This window comes from Nanorana parkeri, unplaced genomic scaffold (genome assembly GCF_000935625.1).
Source record: "Nanorana parkeri isolate BGI_ZX_2015 unplaced genomic scaffold, ASM93562v1 scaffold1667, whole genome shotgun sequence".
In the NCBI taxonomy this organism is placed as follows: Eukaryota; Metazoa; Chordata; class Amphibia; order Anura; family Dicroglossidae; genus Nanorana; species Nanorana parkeri.
In genome coordinates, this window is record NW_017307935.1 from 281,657 (window position 1) to 293,234 (window position 11,578).

The window sequence follows — 11,578 nt, forward strand, 5'->3', positions numbered from 1 at the left end:
AATACCGAGTTTTGTTTCCGGCCCTTAACGTGTCCCATTTGCCGCTTGTGTATTGCAGGAGATTTACCAGTGGTGCGGATCGACATGCAACAAATATGAACGTTTTAAGGCCGCGCAGGTCGCCAACGGCATCCGCGACAATGAGAGAAAAGGGCGAGCCCAGCTCATCGTTGTGGAAGAAGATGAGGAACCGAGCGAACTCACAAAGGTATTTCTTATGGGGCCACTTAAGAAAGCGGACTGCTTTAAATTGCACTGGAGTAAAAAAAATTGCCCAATGACCGTACCCCTTTGTCGGGGGCTCCTTTGTACTTTATCGGCATGTTGCAGTTATTAGGAGGGGGTGTCATACACTTGTGCAGATTGCGTGGTGAGCTACAGACAGTGCTTTCGAGATAGAAGCGGGTGGCGGAGCCCGTGCTGCGGGCGGATATAGTAGGCAGCAGCCGGGTGAGTCACCAGGTTGAGGTTTTGTCTGCACGCAGGCTCTGGTTGTATCCTGCTGCTCACGTATAGGGAACTTCTCTTCTCTGCTACATTTTTAGTCAATAAAACAGCCTAACAAACAAGGGAGAATGGGAGTCCTCCACAGCTGCCTGCCAGTCATCTAAGGGGCAGAAAGGTGACAGGTACACTTTGGAGAAATCAGTGCACATGCCACAGTTTAGATGCTGGAGAGTTGAAGTGTATCTAAACTAGGGATGCACACACACCGTTTTTTCGGTCTCGAGCGCCGAAGTTTTTTTTTTTTTTGGTACTCGCCAATACTGAATCCCATTACTGGAATACCCAATACTGGAAATCCCATTAAGGAAGCCGGGCAGCGTGCCATTACCCGCCGTCCGGCTTCCTTAATGGGACTTCAGGTATCGGTATTCGGTATCAGCTAGTGATTAGCCAGGAAGCCGTCTCCATGCTCCCTCGTCACTTGGAACATGGAGCCGGATTTCTGGCCAATCAGGAAGCCAGGGGTCAGGTAATGACTCGCCGCCCGGCTTCCTGATTTAGCCGGGAAACCGTCTCCATGCTCCCTCGTCACTTGGAGCATGGAGCCGGCTTTCTGGCCAAGCAGGAAGCCAGGGGTCGGGTAATGACTCGCCGCCCGGCTTCCTGATTTAGCCGGGAAACCATCTCCATGCTCCCTCGTCACCTGGAGCATGGAGCCGGCTTTCTGTGCAAGCAGGAAGCCAGGGGTCGGGGAATGACTGGACGCTCGGCTTCTTGATTGGCCAGCTTCCTGACCAATCAGCAAGCCTGGCTGTGAGTCATTACACGCCGCCCAGCATCCTGATTTACTGGGAAGCTGGCTTCATGCTCCCTCGTCACCAAGTGATGAGGGAGCATGGAGCCGGCTTTCCGGCCAATCAGAAAGCCGGGCGGCGTGTGATGACTTGCCGCCCAGCTTCCTGATACCGGGAGTGTCAATATCAGGATAAGTATTGGGAGCATTTGGGCGAGTACAAGTACGAGTACTCGCCCAAATACTTGGTATCGGCACTGGTGCATCCCTAATCTAAACCCAAGGAAAAAAAATGTCATGTGTCACACTTTAGATGCTGGAGAGTTAAAGTGTATATAACACTAAGTACAAAAATGTAATACATTGCAGGCTAGATGTGAATATCTGGAGTCATGGTCAATAATGGGGCAACAGCTGATTTTAATTTGGCCCTGCAGTGGTGACTGCTCATCTCTCTCTCCCCTCCACTCCAGCTGTGGTAGATTCCTCGGCATCCTCACGGCTAATGCAAATCAATGGATCTGCTTAAGACGTGATGATGTCAGCAGACCTTAGACCGCCGGAGCCCGAGAAAGATGAGGCTGCGGGTACCGTTCTAGCAGCAGATCAGGTGAGTATATCTGCTTTATTTGCTCTAAATGAGGACTTAACCCTTGCAGTGAGGGGCTAGCCACACTGCAAGGGTTAGTTTTTTAAAATCCTGGATTTCCTCTTTAACATAAGGGGTAGTTGTTCTGTAGTCCTCAGAATAAGAGTTAGGTTTTTCCAAAAGACCAGTTTAGCAGTCCCAGTCTAGTTATCTTCATGGCATGGCACAGTGGTGTCATTTCATTTCTCTGTTATTTTAGCACACCAATGGATTGCATGCGAGGATTGCAGAAATGAGGATGTGTCTTTTTGTTTATTGTCATTGTATCACCACATGACCACTTCCTGTAGGCGTACGATGTTCGCGCTGCTGATCACAGTCGGCAAATAACACCACAGCGACTCTTTTCTCACAGCTTTGTTCAGGAAACATCCACGACCAATATAAATGAAATGAAAAACTGTAATCACTAATATATGTACTGTGTGTATATATATATATATATATAATCATACTGCCCAGCGAATTGGGGGTCCCCAGGTGACAATAGGGGTCTAATAGACCTCTGATGTCTCGATAAAGATGACCAGTCACTCTATCTGTAAGGGGTTTGTTAGCCCCCCATGTGATAGCAATAAAGATAATTGTAAAAAAAATTAAAGTCATGTATACAAAAATACATGAAAATATAAAAAAAAATAAACTTTTTTATGTCCCCCGCCCCTACATACACCCATATACAAACTTAAACATACGTTGGTTGCGCCTACGCGTGAGAACGATGATTGCGGTGCACATGTTACATATCACTGCGAACATCAGAGTGCGAGTAATAATTCTAGGGCCATCAATCACACTGATAACACTAAATTGATGAGCGGTAAAAGCTTTCCTTGTGTCACCTGTGGCCAGTTTTCGGTATGGTAATTTTTTGTGATTTCGCAGGCGCACACAATTTTAAGGCCTGACATGTTTGGTGTCTATTTAACCGACATGACTCCGTCTTTTATATTTTAACCAAAAAAATTGGGTATTAAAGGAGAACTATGAGGTGAGTGTTTTTCACTCACCCTCATAGTTAGAGCCGACCTGTCACAGTTCGGCTCTATAGATTGGGAAGTGAGCAGAAACATGCACCGATCTGCTCACTTCCTGATCGTCTCCCTGCAGTGAGCGCAGACTGTCAGTCACCGCTCACCGGAGGGATTCCTCCCTCCCCTCTCCGATCCTCCAGAGCTGAGTGGAGGAATGCACGGTGGAGAGGGCGGGCACAGCTGGCTCTGCCTCTAGATAGGCAGAGCCCGCTGTCACTCACGCAGCTGGGTGGATCTCACCAGCATTGTCGGGATCCGTCCCAGCTGCGCCGCTGTCAGTATATCATGGGCAATAGCCAGCTATATACTGAGCTTTGGGTCAGGGGAGGAGGTTAGTATATGTCCTCCCGTGACCCTAAAGAGAACTATGGGGAAAAACACTTACCCCATAGTTCCCTTTTAATAAATGTTTCATAATACAACAAAGGGAAAACAGTGTTTTTTCTTACATTTTCGGTACTTTTTTCTTTATATAATAAAAAATAAACCTGAAAGAAAGCTCTATCTGTCCCCCCCCAAAAAATGGTACAACATTCATTTCAGTACAGTGTTGCATGACGGAATAAATGTCAAAGTACCACAGCGCTGAACACTGAAAAATGGGCTGGACAGAAAGGGGGTGTAAACACCGCGGTCAGCAAGTGGTTAAAGGGATACGTAATGTCATTAATTTCAGATATACATGCGGAATGGGTCTTAGTTCTTTAGGGACAGTTTGCAATGATACATGAACATGGGGGGCAGCCATATTTGATTACATATTCAGGCTCTGCTTCCGGTTTTAAAGATGGATTTTGGGATATCTGGGCAAATCAGAGTAACAGAAAAACTGAGTCAATTAGTAAACTTTATCTGTCACAATGTTCACAATACGACAATATTCTGTAACATATATGTAGGCGGGTAACGGGTTGCATGTGTAGAGCTCATTGAGGGTATAATAATATCAGCCATAAAGATATATGACATTGGATATACGACCAGAAAATCCGACGCTCCAATAAAACGTGATATATATAGCTGGATATTGCAGAGAGCTGTTGTGACATTGCTAAGGAATCCTTTTAATGACTTGTTAAACATCAACTGACTTTGTGTGACAACTCAGAGTGCCAAACTGACACTTCCTGAAATGCGTGTGATCTGGTGGCCTGACTGTCCTCTGCTGCAGTTAAAAGAGAACTAAAGCAAAACAATTTTTCTTTGGCTATAGTTCTCTATGGTAGATTTTCCAACATACTGCTGAGATCTAAACGGGCTATTGCCTGCTATATGCTGCCAGTGCAGAGCCGCGCTGCGGCCGGTGTTCTATCAAAGATTGTGACTGCGTTAGAATGTGTGACCGGTGACGTGGTCACACATTTTAACATAATTCCGCCCAGTTTTTCAGCGGGGGAATGTGTGACCGGCAAAAGGTGTAGTATTCAAAGCTTTCTCAGCTGTTCCAGGGCAGATCGACATCGCAGATGGTATGTGACCCTAAAGAGAATTATGGGGAAAAACATTTACCTCAAGGTTCCCTTTTAATAAATGTTTCATAATACAACGTAGGGAAAACAGTGTTTTTTCTTACATTTTCGGTACTTTTTTCTTTATATAATAAGAAATCTGATCGGTCCTAAAATTCCGCTTCTATCTGACTTTGTGAGTGCGATCTGACCTTTCACAAAGTCAGATAAAAGTGAGATTTCAGGACCGTTAAGCTGTTCCAGGGCAGATCGGTTCTCCTGCACATACCATCTTCGATGCCCATCTGTCTTGGAACAGCTGAGAAAGCTTTGAATTCTACACCTTTTTTCGGTCACATATTTTAACCCCCCAAAAAATGGGGGCATGACTGCGCTAGAATGTGTGACCACGTGACCTGTCACACATTCCAACCCTGTCACAATCTTTGATAGAACACCGGGAAGGATCCTGACTATTATGTTGGGATCCACTCCACTGCTTGATTGACAGCTGGCTCTGCCTCTCTAGAGCCAGAGCCAGCTATGCCCGCCCCCTCCTTTGTCTGTTCCTACAATGAGCGAAGGAAGGGAGTGACCGCCACGGACCACTCTCTGCGGAGAGAAGCCATGAGCTGAGCGATCAGTGGTTTGTGATCTTAGGACCTATATGTTTGGTGTCTCCCTTCAAGAACATTTCTAAAGAAGGTTACATTGTACATCACTGATGGCACATTGTAGAGTCTCAGCTCCTGCGTACCGTACAATGTAACTTCCTTGAACTGATTACATCGGGCCTGCCGAGAATTGTGGTTTTGCAGTTGAATTCCTCAGCAGTGACATGTGATTGGATTTCATATCCTCTGGTAGTTTATCATTCCTGTGTAAGCAATATTAAATACAGATCTGAGTCAGAAACTTTGTATATTTCCTATATTAATGTGAAATGCTTCTCACTAATTGTAATGAATAGTACTTAACTTCTCACATAGAGACCTAAAAGACCAATGGAGTACAATCTGTTCACATGAGATCCTCATAGTCCCTAAGGTGCTGATCTTGCATGTTGTATCAGCAAACTAAGCCTCAGATTTAGGGCTCATTCACAGGAGAAAAGGCCGGCACGTACAGGTCTGTGCACGGCCGTATCGGGCAGCTCCCTGAAAGGACAGGTGCTGCGTTTAATTAGTACACAGCCTCTGTCCTTCTCTATGGGAATACGCGGCTGCACACCCCCCTACACGTCCGTGCGGGTGTCCGTACTCGTACGCTGACAGAATGGATCCTGTCTGCATCCGAGCCGGGACACCCGCATCCGTACTGCCCTGCACTTGAGGTAAGCGTAGGGCGGCGTACGGCTGCATATTCCCATAGAGAAGGACGGGGGCTGATCACACGCAGCACCTGTCCTTCCCGGGAGCTGCCCGAAGCGGCCGTGCACGCAGCACGAAGCTGTACGTGCCGGCCTTTCCTCGTGTGAATGAGGCCTTAAAGGGAACTTTTGGAGGTTGACATTGTTGACTTCCCTTCCTGAAAATACTCGGTGCCTGACTGTCATGTTGATCCAGTTCCTTTGGTACTTTTTGAGTCTTTGACCCAGAACAAATATGGAGATTAAAACTAGTATTATTTATTTATTTTTGTAGCGCATGCCGGATTTAATTGGATTGATTGCTGCTGTCAATATGACCAAGGTCACTTTAAGAGACACTATTGCCCACTGTTGCCCATTCAGGGGACTGGGGCTGTCACTAGTACAGAAATACACTAACAATGGAAATATTGTTAAATGTACGAGCCTTCCACTCTAGTCTGCATCTTTGTAGTTCACATTCAGAGTCTATTAAAAAATAATGATCCACAAACTCAGGATAAGTGTGTATATACTGTATATATACACTTTATGTGATATGCTATACTGCTCAATATAATTGTAAGGATCAAAATAAGAGGCACCAGCATGGCAGTGGTGTTCACCTACATGGCTTTTAGATGATGAAGATAATTGTTTTGGATTGGTGGATGGAATGTGCTAATAAGAGTTCTCTGTTTTGTCAGATGGCACATGTCTCTGTATATAAAATATTAAAGAAAAGAAAACACACCTGCCCTTCATTTATCCACCTACAGAATGCCGGCTGTGCTTCCTTGTCTACGCAAATTCTCTTATACACAATCCAATGCAAATTGAGGGTTTTCTTTACAAAATTGTAGACCAGGTTTTCTCAACCTTTTTTACCCTGGAGGAACCCTTGAAATAATTTTCATGTCTCAGGAACCCCCGCCCACCCCCCCCCCCCCCCGCCAACACCAAATTATTTCACATTAACATGATCAGTTATAGAACTTTTTTAAATCACAGAATGAAGAATCTGGCATGTTAATAAAATTGGGCTCCTCCAATTTTGCCATAGTTGTCATTGGACAATCCAGCCGTTATTCGGTCAAATAGGACCCACCAAACAGTCATCTCAAGAGTCCAAAAGTCCTTTATTAATATCACAAGTCGACAGGAGAAACACAAGTCAGCCAATGCATTTCGAGGGCCAGGAAAGAATCCCTTCATCAGGGCTTGGACCATATAGCAAACGGTGAAACAGAGATTTGACATCAGAAACCCAGACACATAATCATATTATGTTTCACTCCTGTTAAAGTTTTCTATGTTTTGAGTCTAGTAGATACTGTTTTCTATATTGTCCAAGTGTCAGGAAGCAGGGGGTGTTACCTCTGCTCGGGGACCACGGGCACGACGTTCCTGCGCCATTAGGCATCAGGTGTGAGCCTTGCTGGGGGAGGTTCCCAGTACACACCTTCCATCTCTCTCGCCTGCCATTGGTTCCTGGGGAGGGAAGCCTCCTGGTTGCCTCGGTGACCGGGGGGTGGTCTTACCTCCCCTGGCTATAAAAACCTGGCCTGAGCTCTGGCTTATTGCTGAGTTATTCCACCTTATGGTGTGAACACCTAGCCTCCCTGTTGATCCTCTTGTTGCCTGTTGCCCCTTCGTTATACTTCCCGATTGCTGAACCTTGGACTGTCTTTCGCCTTTGATACTTCGCTGCCTGCCTCGACCCGGACTGGACTTCGACTACCCTCTTGGATTATCCCTAAACTTGTACTTCGTTTCTGGACTTATCAGCTGCTTACTGCCAGTGGGTTCCTTACCTCGCTACTAGCTCCCTGGTACGTCGGACACCAAGTCCTGATGAAATGTGGGTTTTGGTCCCCAAAATGCATGGGCTGCCTTGTTTTTCTCCTGTTGACTTGTGATATTAATAAAGGACTTTTGGACTCTTCACCCGACACCAACCAGTGATGTCACTGAGCTGAGCAGGATGCTGGCCAGAGCATCACGGGTAGCTAAGAGATCTTGGCAACCTGGGATGCTCTGGCTGGAAAGGTTTCCTCATTATAGAGATGACCCTGGTAGAAAAACCTCTTGCTTAGTGGTATGTGCATACTGTACATGCTCCAGGTATGGGGTGTGCCGGACAACCGTTTAAACAAGCTGATGGTTCATACCGACACCTTGTGATCTATCCACCCACTATGACAGGTTTACTTTACATCACATTCCCAAAATATATTATACTAAATCCGCTTTTCTGCAGCAACATAAATGACAGTCTTTAGTTTTGCTCAGTAGCTTTCCACAGCTAAAAAGCCGCTCATCGTGAGCCCTCACTCTGCTCTCTCAGCAGTGTGTCCAACAGGTCCTAGGGTCACCGACCTTCCTGACCTCTCCCAGCCTCCCCTGGCTGTTCCACGTGTGTCCAGCACGCAGCTGAGTCTGCTGTGGCCCTGTGCCTCCTGCATCCACACAACTCTCTCCCAACTCTGAGCTCTGGGCTGGCTTCTTAATGAGGCTGCTCTCAGCCACCTGATCAGCCCAGGCTGGTCATTGGCAACACCTGGCCCCAGGACTGGAGATCTCATCGCACCCAGAGCTCTAAAGGTGCCCATACACTGCACGATTCTCGTATGATAATTGCGGGTGATCGGGGTGCCCGCGATCGTACAATAATCCGCAGGTGTATGGGCAGCGTGCGACCGCTTCTACTGTAAGGTCTTCGTCTTCCGAGCACGCTGGAAAACCTGCCGAAAATCGTATGATTTTCGGCGGGTTGGCGGCGTGCTCGGAAGACGAATTCCACACAGGCCGGTGGGGGCAAGCGTACACTGCCCGCTCAGCACTACGATCATCGGAAGCCCTCCCCTCAGCAGGGAGGGCTTGCGATGATCGCAAGTATGATCTGCCTGTCCAAGATGGGCAGATCGCACGAAATTTTAATCACCTTACAACCATCGCACAACGAAAGTCGTGCGATGGTTGTAAGGTGTATGGGCAGCTTTAGAGATCTCCAGAGCTCCAGATCCCCGCTACAATTATGAAAACCTGGAAGAATCTGAAAGGCCAGGTTCTTCACTATAAAATGGTTCACATTCTGGACCCTCTCAGCCCCTCTGGCTGAGAGTCCTGGGTGCCATCATGCCGTATGTGTACCTCATTATACTCTGTTCTGTACATTCATTCGTTACATTGGCTGACTATTCGTGACAGGAGATGTGTGTTATCAGGCAAGGCACAAAGTCTGTGTTGGATCTTGGTGTGGTGAAGATAAGGGATTAGCCTTTACCAAACCTGTTTCTTCTGCAGTGACAGATGGTATCCCCCGGTTATAGTAAAACTTTATGGCTTTATAGCTGGCAGCGGTAAATGATTGCAGCTTATACAGACAGCAATAAAAAGACACCATTGTCCTAGGAGCTAACAGTCAATGCCATTTCATTCAATGCTACGCATAAGCACATTTTGCATTATATGTACAAAGGACCTGACCTGCCCTAATTTCTTCTTTCCTCCAATCAAATTCTGCTTTGCACTTGCAGTCAGACATTGCTTAAAGCTGAACTCCAGGCTGATATAAAAGACACAAATTAGTGCAGCTCTATAGTCAATAATACATCCTTAAAATTATTATTTGTTAGTATATATTATTTTATATATTAAATAATATTATTATTGATTAATATTATTTAATAAAATGCAAGCAGCGTAAGTATCTGAATTTCAGTGGCGTCACAGGGGGGGTGTGGGGGTGACGCCATGAGAGGTTTTTTTTTGTTGGTGTCACCCAGAACTGCACAAGAGAGGAGGGCACCCGGCAACATACCTCATGCCCAGTGGCGTCACAAGGGGGGTGCGGGCCGCACCCAGGTGTCACCATTGCAGGGGTGATACCAAAATGACCGCCACCCCTAAAAGACTTTGAAAGTAAAAAATGACCGCCACCCCTCGCTAAAAAGTCAGGCACTTGGTCATGGACCGAGAGCCCGGCAGTGTCAGGAGAGAGGAGGGGACCCGGCGGCATACCTCATCCCGCCGAGTGAACATCCCCTTCAATCTCTGCCGGCGTTCATCACCAAGATGGCCGCCGGAAGGCATCAACCAAATGGTCGCGCATGTGCGAGATGACGTCACACGCACCCGAGATGATGTCATGGTGGGGTGTCACCCGGCCTCGCGACGCCCCTGCTTATGCTGCCAGATGTACCTGCCCTCCTCTCTCTCCCAACGGCAGTTAAGTACGCGTGACATCATTAAATGCGTGCGCGTGGTGATGTAATGCGCAATGACGTCACACACGTGCATGATGATGTCCCAGCGGGTGATACCCCCGGCGACCACACCGGGTGACACCCAGCCTGGGGACGCCTCTGCTGAATTTGACTTGGTATCAACTTCTTGCAGGCACTGTACAACAGAGCTGAACTGTGTGATGAAGGAGCAACACAAGGAGCCAATCCGTTGTGCTGCAGTGCAAAAAACGTGCTGGTAGGAGGAGAGAGCAGAGTGACAAAGAGATTAGCTCATTATCAGCTGCTTCTCCTTTCACTGATCATTCACTGACTGGGAGAAGACCAAGACCTGCTGAACTGCAGCAGAGAAAAATCAGGTGTCCTGCGCTTCCAGATACAGCTGTGCTCTTAGGCAGAGCTCTGTAAAGCTCAGGACTGGATGGACAGAAATCCAAATCCTTTGGCAGTTAGAATGGCGCCCATATATATATTTCATCTCTGTGTTTAGCTGTTGCCTGGAGTTTAGGTTTAAGACAACAATGGACCCCCTCAGCAGTTTACCTCCATACCTGTAGATCCACACAATACACACCCTGCAGAACGTGTGATGGATTCGGCAGATGGTGGGAAAAGCGGATCTGGATGGGTTGATTATTTATAAACTCTGACAGATCCAGGAACTGTCTGAAGAGATAAAGAGGAAGTATGTCACTGAACAGAACCATCATATGACTCGCCGTGGCCGGAGATCACATCCTGAGCCCTATTTATCTTCTTCAGTTTGCTCAGCAGGGATCCTCTATTAAATGGCAATCAATATTTATTGTGGGAGCACTCCGTACACTGAAACAGATGACTGGCTAGCTGTAGATTAAACAGTGAAACAAAAGCACTTCGGCATCCACCTCGAAGGCAAACAGAGCTTTATGTAAGAGCAGTTCCCATGAATGAGGGAACAGGCAGCTGCTAAATGAACCGTGCCTTCAGGTACAGCCACGGCTCATGGACGGTGAATGCCATGATTGCCCAACATCATACTAGGTAATATAAAGTGTGTATCTTGTAGAAAGTGTATGTTCTGTTCTGCTGCTTCTTTATTACTTCACCGTTAAGATTTTCAGCTCCACTAGTCATAGAGTCACCAGCACATTGCAAAGAAAACTCAAAACTAAGAGCAAAATTAGTGTGAACCCAAATAACCTTATATCACCCATATCCACTGCACCCCCCTATCCCTATTATAAAAATAAAAGTTAGGCATACACTGGTTAGGCCTATTTTCTCTGAAATATATACACTGTGTGTGTACATATATATATATATATATATATATATATTGTGAGGATTAGCTTCAAATGGTAGCACATTCAGGACACTTCCACTCGTAAACAACTTCTTTTTAGGGCTTCCTGCCCACTTTTATTTGAACATTCACATACGTTTTTACATCACAGGGGTTTCTTCAACAGGTTAAACACAAAGTTCGGCTTTTCCCTTCAGCAATATAACATTTTCCAACGTCTCACAGACTTCAGGTTGTCCTTTTTAACAAAACCTTTGCCACAAAGGCTGTATCAAACACACTTGCCACACAGGCTCGTCCTTGTCCCCTGGCCACACAGGCTGGTTT

The 11,578-nt window shown here is 46.4% G+C and overlaps 1 protein-coding gene across 1 annotated transcript in view; it reads left to right on the plus strand.

Annotated features, from left to right (window-relative positions):
• LOC108799243 (adseverin-like) overlaps positions 1-11,578 on the plus strand; it is an 85,906-nt gene that overhangs the window by 38,559 nt on the left and 35,769 nt on the right. Inside the window, exon 4 of the mRNA XM_018571078.1 lies at positions 59-208. Coding sequence (XP_018426580.1) covers positions 59-208 — 150 coding nt within the window. The remainder of the gene's footprint in view (positions 1-58; positions 209-11,578) is intronic.